Source organism: Condylura cristata, unplaced genomic scaffold (assembly GCF_000260355.1).
Source record: "Condylura cristata isolate star-nosed mole 26May11 unplaced genomic scaffold, ConCri1.0 scaffold00041, whole genome shotgun sequence".
NCBI classification, from domain to species: Eukaryota; Metazoa; Chordata; class Mammalia; order Eulipotyphla; family Talpidae; genus Condylura; species Condylura cristata.
The window spans coordinates 4,256,582-4,283,821 of record NW_004567142.1 but is presented as its reverse complement, the minus strand read 5'-3'; the positions used below and the strand labels follow the sequence as shown (position 1 = coordinate 4,283,821).

Sequence of the window (27,240 nt, the reverse complement as noted above, 5' to 3'; positions counted from 1 at the left end):
GGCCTGGCTGCGGGGTACGCAGGGCTGGGCAGAGGCTGAGGCGGCGGCGGGGGCTTCGCGGGGGGCGGAGCGGCCTCCGCGCTGCAGCAACTATACATGCCCTGTGAGGCCCGCCAGGAGAGAGCACTGTCAGCGTGGTTGGGGGGACCACCTGTCTTTCCAAGTCCCTCCCTCTTTTCCCATACCTCAGCCCAGCCTGCTCACTCCCTGCCCCCCATCTCTCCCTCTCTGCCCCCCACTCTCGGACCATCCATACCCTGGAAAAGGCCAGCAGGAAGTCCATGCGGTGAGTGGGCCCCAGACAGTGCCGCAGGCGCCAGTACACCAGGTGCTCCCAGGCAAAGACTAGAAGAGACAGGCCCATGGCTACCAGCAGCATGTAGAAGACACCCGCCATGTTGTCTATGTCCAGCTTGCTGCTCATGACTTCAATCTTGTCATTGTGGCAGATCCCTGACAGCCACAGCCGCTCCAGCATCTCAATCTCATCTGGAGGAAGGGGGAAGCGGATTTTTAGGACCCTCTCTTCCCCTGAGTGTCTGGGATTCTAGACACCCAACCCCCTCCTCCCTCAGAGCCAGGTACCCTGGTCCTCATCCCCACCCCTTCCCAGAAGCCAGGATTTCCCCCCTCTCCCAATCCCCATCTCTGCCTGCAGCCGCACCATCCCCCAGGAACTGTAGCAGTGCCAGGTCGATGGGCCGCTTCCAGCGGGACCCCTTATGCAGGGCGATGCCATAGCCTGTGGTGGCAAAGACCTTGCCCGAGCCGATGGTAACCAGCTTGCAGCCCTCGTCCTTGCGAGCCATATAGTTCAGCACAGCCGCGTCATAGATGAAGGCGTCCAGCTTCCTGGGGATGGGGGCACGAAGCGGGGATCAGCCCCAGCTCTCCTGGCAGAGCCCTGAAGCCCTTTCACCCCTATTGGCCAATGGCTACAAATTTTAAGGAGCAAGTGAATTCTGGAGCAAGCCAGTGTGTCTCTGTGCCTCAGTGTCAACATCTGTAAAATGGAGAGAAGTTCATACCTCCCTTCCAGGGTTGGTGAAAAGAAGGTCTGGTGCCTTCCTCCATTGTCAAGAGGAGGAAGCAGCTCAGGAAGAGGATCAGATGAATAATAATGCTAATGCCTGCTGTCTACTGATGGTGCCAGGCCCCCAGGCAATAATTCATCTAATCTTTGCCACATTTTGTGAGGTAAAAAGGGCCACTTCCATTCTTCAAACAGGGGAATGCAGAACCCAGACACACATCTTCACTTGTGGGGTTCTCCCATCAGGCCCTAATTTTCAGCATGTGGTAGGAAGACATGGGAAATGTGAAATTCAGTTCTCAGAGGTACATACAGTGAGGATGCCTCATGACACATGGCAGGTGCTCAGGTCACAACTGCTGCCATTTTACGTTTCTTTTATTATCTGACAACTCTCAGCCTCTTCATTGAGACTGCAAGCCCCATGAGGGCAGGGTCCAAGAGGGTGTGCGAGGCTTGACTCCCTGCTCAGTTCTGGTCATAAGTATTTGTGGACTAAATAAATGAGTGAACAAATGAATACAAACCTCAGAACACCACCAAGGATGAAAAAACAAAGGAGCAAAAGACAAAAACTAGTTTCAGAATCTAATGTAGAGTAGAACTCCGTGTGATTTATTTATTTATGTTTGTTTCTTATGCTTTTTCTTTTTCTGTCACTTTTTTTACATATGTTGTGGGATAAAATTTTGGTTACTTTAATTTCAGATAGCAGGCTAGCTCATGGTGAGAGATACCTCTGTTTAGTAGAGCACTGGCCAATAGAACCCCCTTCCCTGATGAAAATGTCTCACCAGTGTTGTCTAACATGGTGGCCACCAGCCCATGGTGGCCTTTGAGCACTGAGAATGTGAGCAATGTCATGAAGGAATGGAAATTTTACCCAACTTAAATGCTACTGGGCAGTGCAAAGCAGGAGTCATCAGGAACAGGCTGGGCCCAGAATTACCAGGAAGGCAGGGAGTGAATATAAGAACATGTCACCTGGAGTTTTCAGTTGTTTGCCTTTCTGTTAATATAAATACCTGTGTCCCCATATCTCCAGTTGATCCCTTTCCACACACTCATATGCCCGCACATAAATGTCTTAAGTGCATATGCTGGTTGCTTAGCTATTATGGAAAAAGGACAGAATTACTCTGTCCCCAATGGGGAGGCAGACAGAGCAGGTCCCCAAATGGGCTGTATCTAGCTAAAGCAAAAACTGGAGGTTCAAACAAAGAAGGTGAAGCCCCAGAATGACTGGAAACTTGGGGAGGACATTTAGTACCCATGGTTGGAGTTAATTTCAAATAGATCCTAAGAGGCAGGGAGATCCCAGCTGACATCTGGAAACATATATATAGGATAGGATAGTAAATATAGGCAAGAAAAATACTGCTACTGCCTGCAGGCACTGCTGCCTTGTAGGCAAACTGCAACTTCTCTCTAGGTTTCTCTTTGTATAGGAAAATGCCCTTGGGGGTGAAAGGTGAATTACTCTTTGAGTTTAATTCGGGGAAAATTTAGAATTTCCACAGTCAGGCTGAAGAAGGGAGGAGGTACCGAGGATTAGGATAAGATGGAGATTTCAGAGATGCTTAAGAGATGGTAGCAAGGGGTAGAGGAGGGGAGGGAAAGACCCAAAGAACAAAGGCTTCCTGTCTGGGAAGGTTTGAGGAGCAGAGTTAACAGCCTTCACTTTCCATCCTTTTTAATCCTTTGTTTCTATTGCCAGAGGAACTTTAACCTTTGATTCAGCACCCTCCCTTCGATTCTCAGCTCTGGCTCCCCACCTGACTTGGGGTGACTTATGCTACCTCCAACCTACAAGGTCCTATGCTGCCCTCACCATCTCTCTTTAATCTTCTGCCTGTATCTCCCATAAATGCTTCCTATACCAGTCATTGCTCACTTCCTGGGTCATCTCGCACACTCCTGCCACAGGGACTTGGCACAAGCTGTTTGCTCTACTGGAACAATTTTCACCAAAAAGCCTCCTGGCTTGCTTTCTGACCTCCTTCAAGTGTTTGCTCAATAGGCACTTTCCCAACCTCCCTATTTAAAAATATGCTTTGTTGCCTTTTCCCCAAGTCTCCTAAATTCACTTTTGAGAGAATTTGGCTTTGTCTGTAGCTCTTATCATTTTGTACCTATAAAACAATCTCAGTTGTTAATTTGATTGTCCATCTCTCCCCACTAGAATTTAAGCTCTGTCAGGCTCACTGTGGCTTACCATGTAATGCACATGGTACAGAAAAGGTACTTAAATGAAGAGTGAATATAGGGATATCCTTTGAATAAATTCAGGGTAGTGGGAATTCTGTGGGGCAGGCACTGGAACTGAGAAGTAAGATTTCAAAAATATGGGAAAGATGCCAAGGAATTTTCCTCTGTGGAAAAAACAAGACAAGGACATCCTGTGCTTTTATAAAGAATGTAGAGATGTGCATATGCATACATGTGTTCTGTTCACTGATTCAAGGCTTACTTTAGGGACAGGATACTTGCTTTTGTTCCCATCCTATGTGATTAAGCAGTGACTGTCTCTCATGGAGTTACTTTCTAAAGCTGGCTGGGAGGAGAAATCATGTTTCCTTATTTTTCTGTGAGAGATGTGTTTCCTTTGTCCTAGAAGTGAGGAGGCTTGCCTTCCGTGGGAGGCCAAGTGCACATTTGCTAGATGGGCAAGTTGAAGTCAGGTGAGATGGCCAATTCCCTTGTAGGGCTCTGCAAGGATGGCATTTTCCAGTGCTGCCTATGGTGGTATACAACTAGGCACAAGTGGCTATCTGAATGTAAATCTCGAATAAAATTCAAAATGCAGTTCCTTAGTCACGACCACCGACCACCAAGGGTGTAGCAAGCAAGGGCTGGTGGCAGTTCTAGACTGTGCAAGTCTAGGACATTTCCGTAACTGTAGGAAAAGCTACTGCAGACTAATGTTCTATGTAACATCCAGATTAGAATGGACGCTCCAGGGGAGCAGAGACTTTGATTTTTCACTGCTATATACTCAGTCCTGGCCCAGTGCCTTGTTTAGGAAGGGCTTTATAAACATTAACTGGATGAATGAATGTATGAATACCTTTATACTTTCATATCATTAGGGGTTATCTTTTCTGGGAAATCACAGTTCATTGCTTTCTTCTTTGTTCCCTCTTTATTGAAATTATATGTGTACATATAACCTGTGTTTACATCTACATACATACTGTCTATCTATGTATATGTACATACATATATCCATATACATATTTATATACATTTGTAAAAAACCAAAAACTAGAAAAAATACTGACATTGGGAATTCTTCATTAAAAATGGCCCAGATAGGGGCCTCCCTGATGGTACAAGGGGTTAAGTCTCACTACCATGAAGCTATCAGCAGCCACTGCAGCAGGAGTTCCATCCCTGATCAGGGAGCTGACCCACATGGTGCGCCCGCTACTCCCCTTTCAGTCAGTCCGCCTATTCTGCTCCCCACTCTGTCTCTGGTGAATCTTCTCACTGCACTGCCCCCAAAACTTGACCTATACCCTAGTCCTTATATGCATAAATAAGTACAAAAATCTTTCTAAAAAGAAAGGCCCAGACAGATCACCCTATACTGAGGTTTAGAGTCAACAACTCTGTTCATGTTGTCACAGGTCCACCACTTCCAGAGTTTTGAATCCCCACTGCCAAATATGAACAAATTACCAAACAGTACTACACATCAGATAAAGCCTGTAAAAAGAGAAACATTGAAATAGAACAAACCAAAAATAGGAGGATGGGGATAATTATAGGATTTGTATGTTATGCAGAAAAATGGTAGGAAAAATGTTACAAGGAAAAATAGCAGCACTGTCCTTAATATCAAAGAAACAAAAGAAGATACTGCAAGTACAAACCACAAGATGTTATAAAATAGTATACTGAAAGGTAATCTAAAATTCACAACATAGTATAAAAATTCAGAGATAAGAGTTGTTAGAAATTAAAAATGCACTAGCAGAAATAAAAAGCTTAATAAAAGAGTAGAGATAATAGTAGTAAGAAAACCCTTCTGGAAGAAAAGCAGAAAGATAAAGAGATGAATAAATAAGAAAGAGAATAAAAGAAGTGGACAGTTCAGGAAACCCAGTATTAAATCACTGAGGATCCAAAAGAAAAAAGAGAAATGGAGGGAAGGGCAGGAGGAAATTGTAATAGAAAGAATTCAAGAATGTCTCAGAATGAATGACATGTGGTACAACTGAAAGGTCCATCAATGAAATAGATAAAGGGACGTTCATAATGAAGGGCATTCAGAGGGCAATGGGAAGAAAATCAATTCATAGACAGGCTTAGGATCCAGAAAGACTTTGGTCTTTTTAACAGGACTATTACAAACTAGATGACAATGGAGTGAAGCTTTTAAATACTGGAGAAAAATGACTTATATATAGCTTAGAATTTTATACCCAGCCAGATGGCCCATCAAGAGTAAAAATCTTGTCAGATACACAATTCCTCCAAAATGTTTACCTCCCGTGTGCCTTTTGTCAGGAAGTACAAAAGAACAAGAAAGCAAAATCCAGGAAGAGTAGGAAGTGAGATACAACAGAAGGGAGGTGAAGGGATCAAGATGGTGACTGCACTAGAATGCAGATGGTCTGTAGGCTGCAAGAGATTCCTTCATCATGACATAAGTGGAGGCCCTGAGGTGTCTGGATATGTGAAGAAGAGATTCATATAGCTATAAGAGTATTTGGGTTTCAATTAGTAAAGCACAGAGAAAACTCAACCACTTAAAAAAAACAATTATTAACTCCAGGAAAAACAAAGATTTGCGTAGGAGAAGAAAGTAATAGAGGTTTACTACTTGCAGCAGCTGTGGGAGCATTTACACAGTCATAACATGTAAACACTGTATATTCATCCAGCCAGAATCACAATGTAGGAGGCTGGAGAAGTAAGAGTATGAGATGTGTTCTCCATACTGAGAAGTGAATAGAAAATGCCTAGAACTGAAAAATCAAGAGGTAGCCATACAAACATGACATTTAGAGAGAAGGAGATAAAACAGCAAAATGATACAGCAAAGACCCAAACAGCAGTTTGGTTGAATGAACAAAACAAGACAGATATACTGTTTCTAGACACTGTTTGAATCTGCTATGTGCTCATCAAAATTTGGCAGAACTGGCCCTCCCTGGTGGCGCAACAGGTTAAAGTGCAGTACTGTGAAGCTATCAGAAGTCACTTCTGCACCAGTTCGATCCCTGGCCACGGAGGTGACCCACATGGCGTGGCAGATCTTTCCTGACCTGCCCACTGCTCACCTCAGCAGTGTATTTCACTTGGTCTGCCTGTTCTGCTTCCTACTCTGTCTTTGTCTCACCCACCATACCTCTAGCCTGCACCCCAGTTCTGTATGCATAAATAAACAAATCTTTTTAAAAACAATTGGCAGAACTGGGACCCCCCAGTGGCTTAAAGGGGTTAAGTCTCAGCCTATGAAGCTAGCCACAGCCACTGCAACACGTGTTTGATCCCCGGCCAGGGAGGTGACCCACATGGTGTGACAGACTTCCCTGCTGCTCCCCTCAGCAGTGGATTTCAGTGGATACGCCTGTTCTGCTCCCCACTCTGTCTCTGGTGACTCCTCTCACCCCCAGCACCTCTGGCCTGCACCCCAGTTCTGTATGCATAAATAATTTTTTTAACTTGGCAGAACTAACTGAATATGATACTCTATGGTGAGCAGAGGCCCAAACACTTTCATGCCTGAATCAGGCCACACAAGTGTATATACATGTCAACCACCAAATAGCTTTGCATTTAAGGTTTGTGTCCTTTTCCATATATATGTAATAGCTCAAAAAATATATATTTACAGGATGGTGCTTCAAGCTATTTTTACTTATAAAGGGCTAGAGTTGTGGCTGACAGTGGAATGAAAAACAAAATAAGTTAGATGTCACTTAACGACATTTCAGGTACACAGGTGGACCTTGTCCTGAATTTGAACCCCAGCAATCTGACTGACAATGAGGGTGGCCCTCGTCTGTACCCTCTAGCCCAGGTACACACCACAAACACACCACCTCATCACCTAACAATGTGTTTCTCAGAATGTGTCCCCATTGTTAAGCGACATCGTGACTGCACAGGTATCCCTTTTTCTGTCAAGTCGGGGATAGGATACATTTGGATTCAGTTATGAGAGGTCTGGTCACACTTCACTGCTCTCCCAAACTCAGGAACCTGGGGTCCCGAGTCTGAATTCTTGCTCTCTGCATGCAAGGGCGAAATAGACAGGAAAGATGAGGGTTGTCTGCAGAAAAAAAAGAGGAAGGCAATTCCCCCAGCCTCTGAGGAAGGATGCGCTGTGCTAGTGAAGCAGGAGTGGGGGGGGGGGCGGGTGGCAGAGCCTGGGAAAGCCACACAGCTTTGCAGAGGAGAGGGAGAGGAGCTGGAATTCCCAGGGGCCTTCTTGGAGGAAAGGTCTGAAGAGAGAAAAAAAGGGAAGGTAGGGGGCTTGGAAGGAGCAATGAGTCAGCTGGATGGCTGGGGAGGGTACTCAGGGAGTAAGGAAGGAAGTGAAAAAGTCCCAGGAGGGGTGGGAGTGGCGACTAGAATCTTTTTATGTTTCATGTTCATAAGGTTCACTGTGAAACTGTCTTTAGTAGACAGTTTCAGATGTAGACCTGAGCAGCTCAATTAAAAACAAATAGCTACTGGGGTTGTTTTAACACTGGAAACATGTTGAGTATGAGCTGAGAGTCAAATGCATGCACATTTCAAAGAAGTCAGTGGGGAAAAGAGAAAAAATGATGTCAAATGTTTCAACCACAAATACACTGATTACATGTCACAGTATTTTTGATATAATAGGTTCCGGATGGACTGAAGCAAAAGTCACCTGTTTCTTTTTCTGTCTTTGAATGTGGCTCTTAAGGTTACTAACAAATTTAGAATTACATCATCGCTTGCACTGCATTTCTACTGGGCAGTTGTGTCCACAGGCACACTTTGTCTTCCCAACCTTCTATCTTGTGGTGTCAGTGGGGGCTTCATGGGGATGAAGGTGTGAGTTCCAATTTTGGCTGAGGCTCTGGAATTGGGAAGACACACCTGACTGGTAAAGTGGTCCAGGAAGGGAATTAAATGCTGCATTGAGGAGGTGGATCCAGGTTGACCCTGAGAAACCCAGCGCTTTGCAGAATTTTTAGGAGGGAGGTTGGAGACAATGCTATTGCCATCTAAGGGGCAGGACAAGTCTAGATTCCATCTGGGGCTGGGAAAAGCAACAGAAGGGACCAGAATGTGGAAGGGGAAGAAATACAAGTCAGAGGAGCAAGAGGTGGAATATAATAAGGAAAAAGAAAAAGCTCTGTGACAGAAGAAAGACTAGAGGAAATCCTCGAAACATAATGAATAAGGGAAACGTTTTAAGAAGCCATGGCTACGAAGGAGGGAAAGAGACCCGGGAAGGGACAATTTGGTTCAAGATGCTTGGGAAAGAGCCAGGCACAGAGAAAGGGTGTGTCCCCAAGACCAGGGAGCCCTGGGAAGAGGGCTGAGGGGTTTACCAGACTTTGTAGTTGGAGAACAGGCAGGGGGCCAGGGGAAGAAGAAGGTCGAGAAAGCCCCAGCCTTCCCCTGTCCCAGATCCCCTCCCATCTTTCTGTACCTGCCAGCAGCAGGTAAGTGGTACTCTGAAGCTTCAAGTGACCAACTCCTACCGTGGCCGCTGCTTATTGGCCAGGGAGAGACCCCCACAGCTGGACTAATGACTCTAGCATCATTTGGGGTGGGGGGTCTGGACTTGAGTTGGGGCCAGCCAGGGTTCAGACTGGAGTGTGGAGCTGAATGGTTGTGGGAAAGAGGAGCTTCCTGATTTCGTGAGCACAGCTAAAAACAAGAACCGACAATGTGCACAGAGATTGGGATGAGCTCAATTGACTCTAGAAGGGAAGAAGACGAGAAGGGAGGGACCTGGACTCCTGACAGTCTGTTTCCCTGAGCTGCTTTATAGTGGATGGAACTATTCACCCTATGTTATGACAACGAAGACAAGAATTGACTCTCTCCACAGCAAGTTTAGGGGTGTGGTTTCCATTCGAACCTAGGACCACCTGGTTCTAAAATCAGGGCTGTTAATCAACCCTCAGGATACTGTTAGGAACTCTGGAGACATAAGAACCCCCCAACATTATATAGAAAGGTACTGAAAACTGCTCTCTGGAGAGAAAGGAAGCAGATAAGGTGAAATATGGGAACAACAGAACTGGAAAGGATAATGGTCCAAGAGAAATGCCCCCTCAAGATGCTTCATCCCCGAGTCCTTCAAGGAACATATGTTTTTAATATCTGGGTACTTTTTGTCTACCCCTTCCCCATATGAGAAAGGAAGCTTTTGGTAAATGGGCATCTCGGGTATCTGGAACTGAGCCCAATTCATGAAAGGCATTCAATAAAAACTTGCTGAAAGAAGAATGGGTGGATGAATGCACAATTAAAAAACGTTTTCTCTCCTTTTCTGTTCTGTGTCCTAATAGCTCGATTCTCCAAACCCAATATCCACCTCACATCTCCAGGAAAGGAGGACTACTTCTGAACCCTGGGCTTTTGAGGACAACCCTCCTCCCGCAAATTCACATCTCCCTTTAGGATTATGCTTGGGGAACCTGTGGTAGACAGCATAATGCTCCCCTAAAGATATCCACACCCTAATACTTGGAGCTTGTGATTGACAGAATAATGATCCCTACACAGATATTCACACCCTACTACCTGAGATCTGTGACTATGTGACCTCGTTTGGCAAAAGTGAGTTTGCAGAGGTGATGAAATGGAGGGTCTGGAAATGTGAAGGTGGTTCCAGATTCTCCAGGGAGGGCCAAGAGCATCATAAGAGGGGAGAGGAGAGAGAAGAGGAGATGTGACAATGCAGCATTTGGGTGATTCAAGGTCATGAGACACGGAATGCAAGTGGTTTGGAGAAGCTGGAAAAGGCAAGAGAATAGACTGGAGTGGGAAGACACGGAGTCAGATTCTTTCAGTCTCTGAAGATTCCGAGCCTGATCTTAGCATTTCTGTTTGGTAAACTGTATAGTTGTTAAGGCGGGAGGAGCTCACTTATGAATGGCTTGCTGGCTTGGTGGATAAGTTTAAGTGATTAGACCATGATATGCAAGTCTCCATTTGTACTTGGAGCTGGCCCTGCAAACGTTAGTGGTGGGTCTCCCCAGACCTGGTTAAAAGAGGAAAGTATATTACCAAAACCACCTGGTGTTAATAGTGCTTCAAGGGGGCAGGTAAGGGATAAAGAGACAACGCCTTGCAGGAATGAAGTGGAACAGAGAGAACAGCATCATAGGGCCCTCCCTGGTGGTGCAACAGGTTAAAGTACAGCACTGTGAAGCTATGGCAGCCTCTGCAGCACGAGTTCGATTCCCAGCCAGGGAGGTGAACCACATGGTGTGGTAGACCTCTCCTGTTTTGCCCGCTGCTCCCCTCAGCAGTGTATTTCAGCATATCTGCCTGTTCTGCTTCCCACTCTGTCTCTAGTGAATCCTTTCACCAACCACACCTCTGTCCTGTATCCCAGTTCTGTATGCATAAATAAATGTATCTTAAAAAAAAAAACAGCATTATAGATGTCGATGTAAGAAAGTACTGACACTCTCAGTACTAGAAATAAGAGACATGCAGGGAAAGCATGAGAGGAGCCACAGAGAAATGGGGCCCAAGAGATGATGTGACCTCAGGAATTGAGAAAGAGGAACTAAACAGTTGGAGAAGGGAAAGGTTCAAGAGAAGCTACCAGGTGATAAACGCAAATTGCACGGGGGCTAACATACCTATTCTCAGCTTCCCTTGCAGCTAGGAGAGAACATTTGATACACTGTGAGGTATAGCTAAAAGTCTTTGAGAAAGACATACCCCTTCCTAACACACATACAAAAGGCAAGACCTTTCAAGGAGAAGATCCTCCACTCTTTCACTCTTCCTCTCCCTGCCTGCCTGGAACCAAGCTGAGCTCCAGAGAGGGTGGCGACAGCCATCTTGTGACTATGAGGTAGTCACTATAAACATGAAGTTTTGGAGGAACGGTAAGGAGCAGATCTGAGCAGGATGTCCTGAATGTACTCTGCTCCTGAGTTTTTACAGACTCCATCCCATCTCCAAGCTGAAGCAATCTCAGGTGCTTAGAATTACAATTCCCAGCAAGCCATGAATCTGACTAGCTGAATGGAGGTCTGCTGGGAACTAGGAATGGAATTTAGCAGCCATGTAACTGAATATATGGGGCTGAGGCTCTTATGCTTTTTCTGCCTTTCAACTTGCACCCTAATGTCTCAAAGCAGATGGCATTACTCTTTTTCTGTTCTCCCTTTTCTCATTCCCCTTATAAATAAGCCCCTCATAAAATTTTGCTTTTGGGTCTTGGGTAAGGATCCACACCCAGGTCACTCTGTTTTCCCTCAGGAAAACAAGAGGTCTGCACTCCAAAGTCAAAGGAACAAATGTATGGGAAGAACTAGTATCTTTGAGCTTCATGCCACCCTTGAATTTATCTTTTTAAAGCTTTTATTTATTTACACATAAAAGAACTGGGGTACAGGCCAGAGGCAGGTGCAGGTGGTGGTATTGAGAGGATTCACCATAGACAGAGTGGGGAGCAGAATAGGCAGATTTACTGGGGGCAGGGGCAGGGAGAGGTAGACAGGAGAGGTCTGCTGCACTATGTGGGTCAGCTCCCTGGCTGGGATCAAACTCAGTCTGTCATGGTAGAAACGCTGAGTCTTAACCCCTAAGCCACCAGGGAGGCCCTCACCCCTGGTTTTCTTATTGTGAGAGGTTAAAAGCAAAAAAAAAAACTTTTGTTGACTCCTGCTATTGAGTGTAGAAATGGAGTTGGTGCTCTTTAAAAAAATCTGTAAATGAATGAGTGACTTGCACATTTCCACAAAGCCCAGCCTTCCTTTCTGTAACTGGTTCTTAGCGACACCCCTGTGTCTTCACACTAACCTATCATTTTACTGAAACTATATTGATTTCTTGAAAAGAAGCCATGTTGCGTTCTTTCCTTGCAGTCCAATTATTCTGATCAAGCCACAGGGATAAAAAAGACCAGGCTAAGAGTGGTTGTTTGAGGGGTGAGCAGAGGGTGGGCCATGGGGAAGGTGACTTAGGGGACATAATAGCCTTCATCACACAGTCCCCATTACACCACTCTCCATCTGATTACACCCCTTTTCATCCATTTTTCACATGGCAATCAGAGGGCTCCTTAAAAAGAGAGCTGAGATCACAGTCCTGCCTCTCTCTAAAGTACCCCTCCCCACAGCTTCTCAATGCCCATTGAATAAAACCCAGCCCTGGTTTGGCCCTCATCTCCTCTGAGTTCTCTGACCTTCAGCCACGTTGACTTGCTTCCTCTGATCAGTTGAGACCACTCCAGGCTGGGTCAGGCCCTTTGCAGACCCTGTTTCCTCTGCCTCAAAGCACTGCCTCCGAAAGTCTCACCTCCTTCAGGGCTCTGCTCAGGTCACTTTCTCCAAGAAGCCCACCATGAGCACCTTGGTGACTAGATCCCAGCTCAGTTGTGCTCAAGTGCAATATCACTTTCTGAATGATCATGCTGGTTTTTCTGGTTTTCCCACCTCTAGACCAAGAGCTCTTTGAGGGCAGAAATTGTGGTCTGTTTGCTCACTGCCTAGCCTAGAACAGGGTTAAGGAAATAAATGTATGCTGAATGACTAAGGGAAAGGGAGTTATGGAAGCGATTACTGCATTTGGCATTTTTCTCACCTTGGATTGTACTTTGAGGCTTAAATTTAACCTTATCGCTATGATTTGGGAAACTTATGTTAAAAACATTATCTAAGTATCAATTCCAGTGAGTTTAGATATAATAGTAGTAATAGTAATAACAGTGGCAAACACAGTGTGCCAGGCACTATTCCAAGTGTTTTTGTATAGGCTGACTATTAAGAATAACTATGATAAGCTATCAGCTGATAATTATAATGATAATAATCCTTATAACAAGGTTATGAAATGGGTCCTTTTGTTACCTGCATTTACCAAGAAGGAAATTAGGTTCAGAGAGGTTGAGTAACTTGCCCAAAGCCCACACAGCCCCAAAAGGGGCAGAAACTGCATTTCAACCCTGTTAGTCCAGCCATGGATCCCGTAAACTACCGAATCCCTGAAACATCACACCCCAGTCCCGGAAGGGGGCAATCACTCCCACAAGCCCTCTTAGACTGTTTAAAGAACCAGATCCCAGGCCATCTCGGAAGCATCCTCCCGGATCCCGTTGCCCAGTCCAGTTGCCCAGCCCGGCACCCACGCCAGCCCCGCCGCCCGGCCTCGGCCCGGCCCTCCCCCCAGTCTGCGCTGACCCTGCCTTGAGTTGAGTGAGCGCCTCCTCTACACGCGGCTGGTTGTAGCGCACCATGTAGCTGTGCATGTCGGGGTAGTTGCTGCGGATGTTCTTCTCCGTGGACCCGTTAGGCACTGTCCCAAACTTCAGGGGCGGGTACTGCTCTTGGGGCCGCTGGAACTGGGGCAGAAAAAGAGGTTATTGTGGTCCCCACCCAGTGGGCATCTGGGTTGAGAATGTCCCCCACCAGATGCTCCATTCTGGGGGACACAAACTGGCAGACACAGCCCAGCCCAGGAGTTTTTCTCAGCCTTGCTCACCGTGACCCACAGCAGTTCTCTACTCCCCATTCACATATCCATCTGCAGATATATACACATATGTACGCAGGAATGTCTCTGGATACATAGGTAGACGTAATCGGGCACCATCTTGAAACATTTGACACCCAGCCTGGCCTGATCACGGTCCAAACAGAAAAAGACACTGGCTACAGAGCTCAAGAAGGATCCCTGAGCCCCGCCATGTGCCAGAGTCGCTAGCTCAATCATGGGCCACCCAGGGGAGGAGGTGTCGTGGGGAGGGGTGGGAGGTGGGCAAGGGCAGTGGCTTCTTCCAATCCATTAAAAAATAGTTCACTATGTTAACAAGAGATGGAGTCAGATAGGTGTGTACTAACTCAGTGTCAAGTACACGTACGATTAAAACGAATATTTTGCAAAACACACTCACCCTTATTATATAAGATATATTCAAACATACTTTCTATTCTATTCTATTCCAAGCCATTACCAAAAATGCTCATTGCCTGCCAGTGAATCAGTTTCTCCTCCTATCAACAGCTCCCAGTGAGCTACTCTAGTCTCTAAGACTGCAGGACCGACTACCAGTCCTGAACACTGTACTCCATGGGGGTGGGGGGAGTGCGGAAATCAAGAGAGTGAGCATTTAGAGCAAGTTGATGGAATAATTTTATGTCTGTTGAACCTAATACATAAAAATTGAGCTGAGAATCTTGCATGTCTTGATTTCAAATTTAATTTTTTGCCCGGTCATTCATTTCAATTGCATTTTACAAGCATGTTGGCTCCACTGGGTTAGAAATTTAAAAAATGAGCCTTTCATCAGTGTGAGAGAAACAACGGTCTACAAGATATCATCTGGCATCACTGCCCCTAGAACATCTGAGGATTCTCTTCCCCTGAGAATTTTTAACCAGTCACTGTGAAACATACCTTTTCTCCTCCAGAACGTTCCATTCAACCATTCTGGAATTCTGTCTAGGAAGAAATCTCAGGAACCCCCCTCTGGACCCCCAGATGCCAAGCTGTGACCTCCTAGCTGAGCTCCCTAGCCCTTCCACCCCTACAACACGCACCTTTCGGTCACTGAGCCCAGACACGGTGTCCACGTACTCCTCCTGGATCATGAAGGCAGCCAGGTTGGCTGTGTAGCTGGCGAGGAAGATGACGGCGAAGAAGGCCCACACCAGCACCATGATTTTGCTGGTGGTCCCTCGGGGGTTCTCCACAGGCACTGAGTTATTGAACACCAGGGCCCAGAGCAGCCAGATAGATTTCCCAATGGTGAAAGTTGAGCCGCCAGGGCCTGCAGGGGGCCAGGAGGGGGACATGGACCCCAAATCCCTTCTGCTCAATGAGGGAGTAGAAAGAACTATAATTTCCAGCGGCCCCAGGCCTCTGCCCACTCAAGAGGCATAGCTCTACCCAACCCCAGGGTTGCTGGGAAATGTGGGTCTATCTGAGGTTCAGGTATTCCTAGGAAGGGCAATGGAAGTAGGGGACTCACGCTTGCCAGTGGCCAGATTGCGGTTGTAGCCGACAGGACTGAGGTACTCAAAGATGAAAACAGTGACAGCAACCACCGTGAGGCACATGACGAACATCATCACCCACACGGCGGGGCTGTAGGGCTCTAGGGGTAAAGGGGATGTGTGGTTATGGCTCAGCCAAGTGAAGGATTTGGGGGAGGCGATTGCAGACGGGGGAAGGGCCCAGGGTAGTTGGAACCTGTCTTACTCTAACTCGTGGCTAAGTTCTAGTGGAAGATGGGAGAGTCTCTCTCAGAGACAGCCATCTTAGTCATCTCTAAAACTGTCTTCCACATGTTTCCTGAGCATGTCTCTATCTCTCCACTGAGGGGACCACCCCCCAATTCCATTCATCATGACCCCAACCAAGCCTAGCACCAAATCCCAGGCTCCCTTTCTTGAAAGCCCCACCATCAAATGAGCCATAGGTTAACCTCCCTCCCCCACCATCTGCCATACTTAGCCCCTCCTCCTCCCTCTCCCCTGTCTATGAGTTCCCAGTCTCTTGCTCCAACCCTGTTACCTTTCTTGCTACCTCAGCTTGTCCATTCTCAGTCAACATGGATCAGACCTCGCCCTTTACCCTGGCACATCTACCAGTATCTCGCCTCCAGCCCACCTCTCCATGGCCCTGGAGGTTCTTTCTACACCCAGATATGACACAGTCTCTCTCCTTCCACTCACAGATCTCCCTTTGGGTCCTCAGTGCCTCAGAACAAAGTCCCTGCCCCTAATCTTGCTTCCACTCTTCTCTCTAGCTTGGCTCTCTCCTAAAACCCCACTGCTTTGACTATTCAGAACTCCCACTACCCCCAATGAACCACACCCTCTCTGCCTCTGTTTCAAGGCCTGCCTGCCAGATGCTCCACTCTCACCTGTCCTTCAGAAAAGCTGGTGTCCACGTGTCCCTCCTCACCCTGCTTCCAGGAGCTGACTGACAGTAAAACCCAAATCACCATTGCCTTGAGATTGGTACCATGTGACTTGACCTCTCTGAGCCAAATGCAAGTGACCAGGATTGCACAGTCACAGCAGGGTCACCAACCTGGACTGTCACTGTGGTATCACCTCTGCTGGACAATTTTGTGGGGCATAAACGTGACCTTGTCACTTCCCTGATGACAGCAGAGGCCCCATGTGGTGCCTCTCAGGTTGCCTGGCAAAGGCTCTGGGGCAAAGAGGAGACCACAAGTGAGCAAGCAAGAACTGGTGTGAGCTGGTGTGCTTGGCCCTTGCAACGTCTCCTCAGCCTCCTCCATGCTCAGACAATGAAACCTCTACTGAACCCAACTCAAAGCCACCAACCCATCTGAGTGTCAGCTTCCATGTCAAATCCCACACCTGTTTACTGTCTCATCTTCGCTGCCCTCTTCATATCCCACACTCCCATCCTCTCTGCCCAGACTACTCAGTGGCCTCCTCAAAGGCCTCCTTCACAGAGCAAACAGTGGAATATTTTAAAACCTAAATCTGATCATAATGGCACTAAGAATAAACCTCAACCTCCCTGAGCAATCTGCCCTATTCCCTGTCGACCCTCATCTCAGCCCTCCGACTCTCTCACTCCATTTCCAGTTACATATGTATCCATGTAGCTCATAAATACTCCACATGCATTCCCACCTTGGATCTTTTGTGCATCCTGTTCCTTTTGGCTTGAAAGCTTTTCCAGTCAGATCTGTACAGAGCTAGGCTACTAGCATAGAGACACCTGACCACCCAACCATCCTCTTCCTCTCTATGACTTTACTCTAGCTCACTTTCCTGTAGTACCAATCACCAGCTGAAGTCATTTTTGTCTACGAATTCCTCTAAGACTTTATATTCTGTTTCTCCCATTAGGTGGCAAGCTCTTCGAGGACAGGGATTTGTGTGGAGCCCAGAGCCTGACACAGAGTAGGTGTTCAATATACAGTGATGTGTGAATTGAGCCCTTACCCTGTGCCAGTACCATCTCTTTTTCTCATTTCCTACTTCTATATAAAGGTAAGCTTGGGGGCCTTCCCTAGTGGCACAATGGGTTAAAGCACAGCACTGTGAAGCTATGTGCAGCCACTGCAGCACATGTTCAATTCCCAGCCAAAGAGGTGACCCACATAGTGTGGCAGACCTCTTTTGATCTGCCCGCTGCTCCCCTCAGCAGTGTGTTTCAGTACATCTGCCTGTTCTGCACCCCACTCTGTCTCTGGTAAATCCTCTCACACATACACACACACACACACCCGCAGCACCTTTGGCCTGTACCCCAGTTCTGTATGCATAAGTAAATCTTTTTTAAAAATAAATAAAGGTAAGCTTGGGCTTTGTGGGCTCTCTTTAAAGAAAAAAAATACAAAAGTATGAATACAAAACCAGGTCCAGGGTCTTGAAGCAGCTAGGTAAGAGAAGGTCCTGAATTTCAAGCTTCCCTGGCTTCCTGGTAGAATCACTTCTGGTTGGGCAATTCTCCTAATTTATAGTTTGGGAAATTGAGACTCAGAAGTGAGGTAACTTTCCTGGAGTCACCTAGCGACATGGGCAATGCCAGGAATGGAATCTAGGTTTTCCTTTTTATTTTAAAGATTTTATTTATTTATGCATAAAGAACTGGGATACAGGCCAGAGGTGCAGGGGCTGTGAAAGAATTTACCAGAGACAGAGTGGGGAGCAGAACAGGCAGACTGAGGAAATACACTGCTGAGGGGTGCAACAGATAGGTCAGGAGAGGTCTGCTGGGCCATGTGGACCACCTCCAGGGCTGGGGATAGAACTTGGACTGAAGTGGCCACAGACAGCTTAGCAGTGCTGCACTTTAACCTGCTGAGCCACCAGGGAGGGCCCCCCTTTTTAAAAAAAAAAAAAAGATTTATTTATGCATACAGAATTGGGGTACAGGCCAAAGGTGCAGGGACAGTGAGAGAATTCACCAGAGGCAGAGCGGTGAGCAGAACTGATGAAGTACACTGCTGAGGGGAGCAGCGGAGAGCCAGGAGAAGTCTGCTGCGCCATATGGGTCACCTCCCAGGCTAGGGATCGAACTTGCTCTGAAGTGGCTGCTGCTAGCTTCATAGTACTGTGCTTTAACCCGCTGTGCCATTAGGGAGGGCCCAGATTCTAGGTTTTCTAACCCCAGGGTCCATGTGGTTGAGGACAGCTGTCCGAGGCTCACCAAGGAAGGCAGAAGGGGACACGGTGCCATTGCTGCGTGCCACCATGACGCTGATGCCGGTCTCCACGAAGGGCACAGAGAAGTCTACGATTTCGGACCGCTCCTCGTTGATGGTGAGCGAACCGATGGCCATGTCCGCACGCTGGTAGAACACCTGGGATGAGGATGTGGAAGGGTTGAGGGAACAAGGTTGACGTGGGGAAGGTAGTGGAGAAAGAGGTAGGAGTGCAAGACAGGCCGCAGGAGCAGACCGCTGACAGGGTGAAGGAAAGGGCTAGGAGAATGGCGGAGTGGATGAGGAGTTGCGGAGTAAAGCAGGAATGGAGGAGATGAGAGTAGAGGGAACAGTAAAGGGAAGAGGTGGTTCCGGGTGGGGTCGGGTCCTGCTCTTGCGTCGCGGGGCCCCTTCTCCCGACCCGCCCCTCCCAGCGAGGAGCTCTGTCCTTAGCCCCGCCCCCGTCTCGCGTCTCGTCTCCTGGCCCCGCCCCCAGGCGGATCCTCCTTGTGGCTCCGCCTCTTCACAGGAGGCGTTTCCTGCCTTTGACTATGCCGCTCCAGCCCCAGAATTCTCGCCTTCGGATCCCGCCCTCCCTGGACACAAGTTCCACCTCTTGGCCACGCCCCTTCTGATCCAGAAGCTTCCCGGCCCCGCTCGGTTCCCCACTGTTCTATCCCTCCCACACTCCCGGAATCCTGGCAGCCTCACCTCCCCGATCATGCCGTTCCAGACGCCGTCAATCTTCTTCCCGTGCTTGCCATTGGTGACCAGGTAGAGGTCATAGCTGAAGCCGATAGTGTGTGCCAGTCGCTTCAGAATGTCGATGCAGAAGCCCTTGCAGCACCGCTTCTCTGGGCGGGGAGCATCCGGCGGAGGGCTGCGGGGAGTGAGAAGGTTTGGGGAACTCGGGGACCCCGGCCTTAGGCTCTCCCATGAGGTGAGGGTAGAGGGGGCGAGACTGGCAGCAGCTAAAACCAAGATAGCGCTGTCTGGGGGAAAGGAGGCTCAGAGGAGTTAGGTGATGTGTCCAAGGTGACCAAGCTGGAGGGCTGTGTGTGCCCTGGGTCCCAAGGGAGGAGAGAGCCAGAGCCAAGACTGCTTTCTAGGGAGAAGGGTTTTGAAGCTGGAACTTCTGGATCCCCGGCTGTCACCTGTGGGTGCGGTTGAGCTGGCTCCGGCAGGGGACAGAATCTCGGATGCAAGTGCCACTGATGGGGTCAGCAGGTTCCACGATGACAAAGGGCCTCTCCTCCAGAGTGGCCACCATAAGGTGCTGCGTGTCATCCACTGGCTGCAGGAAGCGGCCATAGCGGGACCACAGCGGGTATTTGAGACGGAGGGTCTGCTGCTCCCAGCTGCCCACCTTGGCCAAGAGAAGGGCATTTGGGCTTCCTTCAGGGACTTTCCAACCTGCCTTTCATCTGGACATATTACAGACCCAGGAGCCAGGACCCTGGACCCTATATCCCTCCTCCCCTTAGGACTCAGAAGACCCTGCCCCCTTCAAACCCAGGGGTCTGGATTTCCAGTCTCTTTTTCAGAGGCCAGAGCCCCCAACTTCAGCCCCCTCCTCTGCAGGACCCAGAAAACCGGGCCCTCTCCAATGTCTGGTGTTGGGACTGGGACTCACCACCTCCCAAGTCCTGTCTCTGGTGAGGGAGATGACCACCAGGGAGGGGTTCACCAGGAAGCCATCCTCATTGAAGGAGTAATCCCGGTTATCCCAGGTAATATTCATGAAGTACCTGCCAGGGAACCAGGGAGGGGGCAATGGGGACTTGAACTGCATCCGGGGTCTGAAGGCAGAGGCAGTCCTCTTTCTACGGACCAGCACCAACTTCTAGCTGGAGTCACACTCCAAGGTCTTGAAACCCAAATATACTTCTCTGCTCTGCAGGTTACCCACCAGCTGTCAAGCCGACAAGATCCTCGAACCTTAGCTTGGGTTTGAGGCCCAAGACGACGCCCTGTGTGTTCTGACCCTGCCTGCTTTGGCAACTCTGTTTCTGACTAATTCCCACCTTCAAACTCTTTAAATCCAAACCCTCTTGTGTCCTAATTCAGCATGCAAAGTGTCTCCCAAACACCTCAAGCAGTGTCCTATCTCTAGGCTCTCACATGTGTTCTCTCTGCCTTCTCACCCTGATCTCATCATGACCAATTCCTGTGTCATCAAGTCTCAGCTCAAGCATCCCTTTCTCTGGGAAGGTTTCTGAACTCACAGCCACATTTACTACACAGTGGCATCCTATATTCTAAATGCTTCTCATATTTCACCAGTTCCTGGGCCAGACCCTCACCTTCCCTGTCTAAACATTAATCAGTTCCCCAAACCCCATCCTACAGCTCCTGCAGCCACTTCTGCTCTCCTCTGTGTTGGCAGCCCTCCGGGGCCCCCACCCCAGTCTCCTGCCTGGCCTTCAGCCTCCTGTCTGTCTCTTTCAGTCTTTTCCCCACTCTACCCACAGAGGGATCTTTCAACACCCCAACGGAGTCTACCGCGCCCCCGCTTATAGCTCGCCATTGTCCCCCAGTGCCCTGTAACAAAGTCTCAAGCAAGTGCGCATCGTCCTTATGGCCTCCCAGCCTCATTTTGTTTCCCGCTGCCCCCTGTAATTCTCCTGTCTCTGTCCACTCTGAGCTATTGCACCCTTTGCACCATCCCTTTCCCATGGCCTGGAATAATCTCCATTTCTCGTAAAGTCCCAACTGCTCTTAGAATCAAATCCAGGCCTCACCTTGACCTGTTTGCCTTACATGACGTGGACTCCCTGGGTTTCTCCACCCCCTAGTTTCATCCTTCCACCTTGCCCATTATGCGCTAACTACACTGACTTGGGTTTAGGCTCCCACATATGTGAGAGCCCCAGGGCCTTTGCATCTGCTGTGCCCTCTCCTTTCTCTTCACATTGGTCTTTCAACAATCTCTGTCCATTTTTTACTTTCATATTTCACCTATTCAGACAGGGCTCCTTAGCACACTCCATCTGTGTTATTTTCATATCAGAAATGATCACCTACTGATATTTTCTGCTTTCTTGTTTGTTCACTGCTGGTCTCCTCTATAAGATTGTAAACTTTGTGAGAACAGGGACATCATTCACTGCTGTATATTCTTATGCCTAAAGCAGGCCTGGCACCTGGTAAACTTACAATAAAGGGCCTTTCAACAAATGAACGAATGATCAATTCACCCTTTTGGTCTCCCCAGCTCCAAAGGCTGACTCATGACTGGCACAGCCTAGTTTGGAAGGTTGATTGGGCCAATGAAAATTTCTCTCTTGTGGGAATGTTGGGAGGGATGTGAGGTGGACAGAAATAGCCTGACATTATTAGTATTGGGAAAGAGTAGAAATTCTGGGGAAGTGGTGATAACAGAAAAACTGAACAGCTTCCGTGAGTGAAGAGAGAGAAACCCCCACCCCCGCCCCCAGAGAAGCAGACAGAATAAGAGATGAAAGAGTAGCTAGTCCCCAGACCTGGCCTCAATTGCTGATGTCTAGATTTCTGTGCATGTTTATCTTTCCAATAAGCCTGCCTCACCCTGAGGAAACCTGAATGACACTCTGGCTTAGATAGCATTCCTCCTGGTGCTCCCACAATGCCCATGCCACCTCCATTATTACAAGGAGCATGCTGTGTTGTCATTATCCCCATCCCTGTCACCGTCCCTATAGAACCCTGCATTCTTTGAAGACACGTCCTGGTCTTACTCATCACTGTGTACCCAGTGCCCAGCATGATCCTTAGTTCCTAGTGGGCGCTCAGTAAGTATTTATGAACAAGGGAATGTTTCCTCACTAGCCTGCCCTTGGATCCTGATCCCCGAACCCACCTGTTTCAGTTCTCCTCCCTTAGACCTTCTCCCCGACCTGTCACATCTTCCCAAGCTCAGCTGATCGTCCTTTCAAGATTTCGAACCCCCCTTGCACAATTCTGTCATCAAACGCACCAGTTTCTCACTCCCAAAACTTCCTGTGTTTGAGATGCTGTTTTCTACCAAACCCTGTTCTCCTCTACTAAAATAAGCATGCGAGCTGGGCATACATCAGCCCAGCTAGAGTCAGTATCCCAACTCTCCTTGCAGACAGAATGCAAACAGGGGCATTCAAAACCTAACAGCAGGCACAAGCCAATAAAAGTCGATGTCCAATCCAATAGGAAGTAAGAGTAAACCACCAGTAAGCCTGTGACCGTGTCTCACCAATGGGATGTAAGAATTACTGCTTCCCCTAAAGAAAATTGCTCGATTTTTTCCTTTTCTCATATGGTACATTATAAACATGTGCACCACTCAGCTTTGATAGAAAGGAGGTGGCAGAGAGCAAGTTAGGATGGTCCTCGGTCCCTGAATGATCACATGGAACACTGAAGTTCCAGTATCTGGACACTGGATTGTTCAGTGAGAAAGGAACAAACTTCTGCCTTGTTTGGGCCAACTGGAATGTTGGATATTCTTGTTACTAGAACTCAGATCACACTCTAACCAAGTTATTTCACTGAATCTAAGATGCTCTCAATGAGGAAATGTGGTCCTATTTTTAGGTACCACAAAGAAAAAGCTCTTCCAATTAAACCATGAAAAGAAGTAATTGTAAGACATGTCTTGATTTCAAAATCATTAAACTGTGACAAAAATGTGCATCTTAGTATCTTGAAATACAGTAATACACTTACTGTTAGGTCTTTCTTCGAAATGATCTGATTTAACCACAGAAAGGAGGCACAGTTACACCCATTTTACAGGAAAAAAAAAATGGGTATCTGAGAGAGGAATGTGGTCCATTTGAGGCCACTCAGCCAGGGAGTCCCCCAGGTATTCAGGTTCTGGAGCCTTCCCACACCCTTCCCATCCCAGCCCCACTCACCTATGTAGACTTTCCCCTCGGTGGGTGCGGTTCTGGGCACGACAGTCATGGCCAAGCTCAGGCAGGAAACCATAGTCACGCAGTAGGGCCTGGGCACCTCTGGCCACAACAGCCACCCCAGCTGCCACACGCCGAGCCAGGTCGTCCCGCCAGCCAGCCGAGCGCACTGCAAACAGCCCTGCAGGCAGTGGGGCCCCTCCTGGCAGAAGAAGGGGCTCCCCCGGGGCTCCTGAGCCCCCACCTCCAGCTAGTTGGGGCCCCACCATGAACCAGACGTAGCCAGGCCCAGTGAGACCAGCCTCCTCGGCAGCCCGGAACACGGGCTCAGCCTCCTCGCGTGCACAGAAGAGTAGGCGGATCTGGGCACTGACACTGCGGAGCTGGGCACCCAGCACTGCCTCACCCGCCCCAGGATCCAGCGTCAGTGCCCCACGATGCTCCCAGCCCACCAGGCTGCCATCAGTCAGCACCTCAATGTAGGACAGGAAGGCCCGGTGGCCAGGGGCACGCGTGGTCACAGCTACAAAGGACGTCCAGTCGTACTCCTCCAGCACCTCAAAGATGACCTGAAGCTGCTGCTCCGTGGAGGAGCCCAGCTGCAGGAAGGTGGAGCCCTTCTCCTGTGGGAGAGGAGGAGGATGTCAGGATAATTTGATGTGGATGGAGAGCAGGCTCCCATCAATCCATAAGGAACCTTGAACAGTGAACAGCAGGTCAAGAGGGGACCCCATCTTCTAGCAATTGTTAAGGAGATTCGTTCCTAATGGCCCACTCAGGTCATAATTTTAAATAGGCCAGATTAACTAGCTCTTCACCAAACCTGTCTTCTTTTTCTCAGAGCTGGACCAACATCAGGTTTAGTCATGTGACTGAGTTGGAGACTCATCCACAAAAACTGTCTCCCATGCACATCACTCTGATCTGTCTGAGGACTGATGCAGAAGCCCCAGAAGAGACTCTGCAGTCCTAGGTGATTACAGAGCTACAAGAAGCAGGAGCCTGAGTCTCAGAGTCACTGCATGGAGGAGAGCCACACCAATCAGGAACACTGGTCTAGTTTTAAAAGTGTGAGGAATACTCTTTCATTGTGTTGAGTCACTAAAACATGGAAACTATCTGTCAATGTAAGTTACTCTAGTTAATACACATGCCATCCAGGGAGAGAACTAGAGCATTCACTGAAAGGGACTACATTTCCCAGCATTCAGTGAGTATGCTGAAGACCCTGAGTCTTCTCCCTACTCGGATTTTCCTTTTACCTCCCTGTCTTTTCTGTTTGTTTCCTTAGCTGGGAAGACTTGGAGATGCCTGGATGTGAGCAGAGGGAAATGATGACAGATCTACAGATTTAAATATTGTCTCCCTCACTCTCCAGTAGGGCAGCCATTAGTCACCCATAACTACTCACATTTGCACTAACTACAAGTCAAGTGCTCAACAGCCACATGTCAGTGAGTGGCTGTCACATTGGACCACCATCAACAGCAAACACAGACCATCTTCATTATTGCAGAAGATCCTTTTGCACAACAAAATATGTTGCTGGCTCCTATCCTCAATCACAACCTCACTAGGTAGCTCCAGAGAAACCTACCATACTTTTTACTCAACAACACCCCCGCGGATTTCCTAGAGGCATGGCAAAATTAGCACATCAAAGAGAATTCTGTGTCCATCCCCTAAAACCAGGTTCCTGCTTTTTTTTTTTTTTTCCAGTTGCTCAGTCCCCAAATCTGTTATCATTTCCCTCTGCTCACATCCAGGCATCTCCAAGTCTTCTCAGTGCTATATTCAAAACACAACCCTTTGCCATTCTTCTCTACTGCTCTGTCACAATCTCATTGTCACTGCTTTCTTGCCTAGACAAGTACAATAGCTTCCTAACCCATCTCTGCTTCTTTTCTCACATCTTCCTGTCCATTTTATCCACATAGCAGCCAGAGTTATCTTTTCAAAATATTAAATGGATCATCTCCCATCTTGGTTGAAACCTTCCCAGTGACTCTATCTCAGAATGAAAGCCAAATTTGCATGTACTGGCCTCTGTGGCCTCACTGACTTCATCTTGCACCACCCCCACCTCCTCGCTCTTCCTCAAATACATCAAGATCCTTATGGCTTCTGACTTTGCCCTTAACTGTTAACATCTCCTGGGGATAGTTTTCTCCTGTTCCTCTTGATGGTCCCACCCATTTCTCAGTTTTACCTCCCCCTAGGAAAGGGGGGGGGTAAGGGGGTCCCCTGACCTGTGCCATTTATGGAAGCCCCATCCTTGGCCATTTCCTTTTCACCAGGACAGATTTTGCTTTCTGTGATTCACTTTGCCTTTCTCCCATTAGAATGCAGGCTCAATAAGAGCAAGGACATTGTCTTCTTCTTCTTTTTTAACCTCTCACAATTGTATTCCCCAGAACCTAACACAGCCCTGGCACAGAATCAGCCCTCAATAAATCTTCCAGTAATGCAATGAAAAGAGCAAACAGACTTTCTCCCTCGGCATGTGACTGTGGTTATATGGTCAGGGAATAGAACAGCTGTCCTGAAGGGATGAAATCTCCCAGAATGCAGTGAGAACCCTTCAGCAGGTATACTAAGAGGACCCCATTCTCAGTATTTAAAGGGGCCACAGATTAGGACCTTTGAGGACCATTCTCTTTTCCATCAGGACACACAGAGGGCACTACATTTCCCAGGCGGCAAAGGATGGACATTGAACAGGTTATAGTGCCAGCCAACGATGAAGCAGTGTTGCCACACTTGTCAGAAGCAGTGGAGACATTGCTATGGTATGCTGGTGGCAACCAGTAAGTAATTCGTACACCTAGGTTTACTATCTATGAATCTCTAGACACTCCCACTGCAAAGAGAAGAAAGTTTGACAGGGGCCCTTCCCAGAATTCTGTCTCTCTAGACAGAGAACTACTAACCTCAGAATGAAGTAGTGACCCTATTTACAAAGACACTGGCCCTCACAGCGGGGAATTGTGCAGACACAGGGCTCCACTCCCTCAAGATGGCCCCATGGGCCAGGGAGTCCCATCCCTGAATGAGCCCTACCCCTTCTTAGCAACTTCTCTCAGTAGACCCCTTCTCTTCAGTTCCAACATCAGGCAAGGGCCCTTTTCTGCCCTTCTCTACCAGAAGTTCACTCCAGCTATTTCCTCCTGTACAACCTTGGAAGGCAGACTTCTCTCCAGGCCAGTCAGCTCCAGTCACCCCTTGCAGATTTCCAGCTCTGTCCTCTCATTAGCTGGGCCTGCATCTAGTGTAGAGGTCATCCTTCCAGGCCTACTTTGGATTCTCCCATATCTGGGTATGCCCCTGCACAAACCCCACTCCCAGGGCAGTCTTTCTTCCTGGTCTGTTCCATTAGTACTTATTGAGCCAGGATCCTGCCACTTTTTTAACCTCACCCTCCCTGGTTAGCCCACCCCTTTCCTGATTCACCCCTTCCTTGACTGACCTCACCCTAAACCCAGTCATTTGCTTCATTCTACCTCTCTCAGCCCACCTCTCACTAAGAACTTCCTTCTTACATGATTTGTCTTGATACACCTCTTCACTGGCCCCTTAACTTGCCATCCCATAACTGAGCTCTCTCAGACCGTGCACCTAGCAGAGCCCCAGAGCAGACCCTGCCCCTTCTTGATCAACTGCGTCCCTTCATATTAGCTCCAACGCTTATCTACAACTGACAGCCACCAACTGGCCTCGCAGCGTTGTGGCTACAGGACCCTCTACACCGACCCCGCCTCTCCCAGCTCCCGCCCACCAGGTGGTTCCAGCCCCACCCCTGGCCTCTGGCCCCGCCCCTGCCCGCCGGTCGCGCGCACCTTGGGCGTGAGCACGAGCGCGGCGCCGCCGTGCACGGCCACGATGGGCAGCGAGGTCTGCGCCGACAGGAAGTCGAGGATGGGCGCGACGGCGGGCGCGCGCGAGTCGTCCTCGAAGACCACGCCGTGCACGCGCAGCCCCGACAGCAGGTCGCAGAGCTGCAGCACGAGGCTGCGCGGGTC

The 27,240-nt window shown here is 48.4% G+C and overlaps 1 protein-coding gene across 1 annotated transcript in view; it reads right to left on the bottom strand.

Annotated features, from left to right (window-relative positions):
- The window catches only part of GRIN2D (glutamate receptor, ionotropic, N-methyl D-aspartate 2D), a gene marked incomplete at its 5' end in the record, with an annotated part of 29,611 nt that extends 2,377 nt beyond the window's left edge, over nt 1-27,234 (bottom strand). The window contains 12 exons of the mRNA XM_004694253.1: nt 3-101; nt 257-489; nt 665-852; nt 13,399-13,559; nt 14,758-14,987; nt 15,189-15,314; nt 18,359-18,512; nt 19,065-19,233; nt 19,508-19,719; nt 19,987-20,101; nt 23,225-23,844; nt 27,058-27,234. Of these exons, the coding sequence (XP_004694310.1) occupies nt 3-101; nt 257-489; nt 665-852; nt 13,399-13,559; nt 14,758-14,987; nt 15,189-15,314; nt 18,359-18,512; nt 19,065-19,233; nt 19,508-19,719; nt 19,987-20,101; nt 23,225-23,844; nt 27,058-27,234 (2,484 nt within the window). The remainder of the gene's footprint in view (nt 1-2; nt 102-256; nt 490-664; nt 853-13,398; nt 13,560-14,757; nt 14,988-15,188; nt 15,315-18,358; nt 18,513-19,064; nt 19,234-19,507; nt 19,720-19,986; nt 20,102-23,224; nt 23,845-27,057) is intronic.
- Between the last annotated feature and the right edge of the window lie 6 nt (nt 27,235-27,240).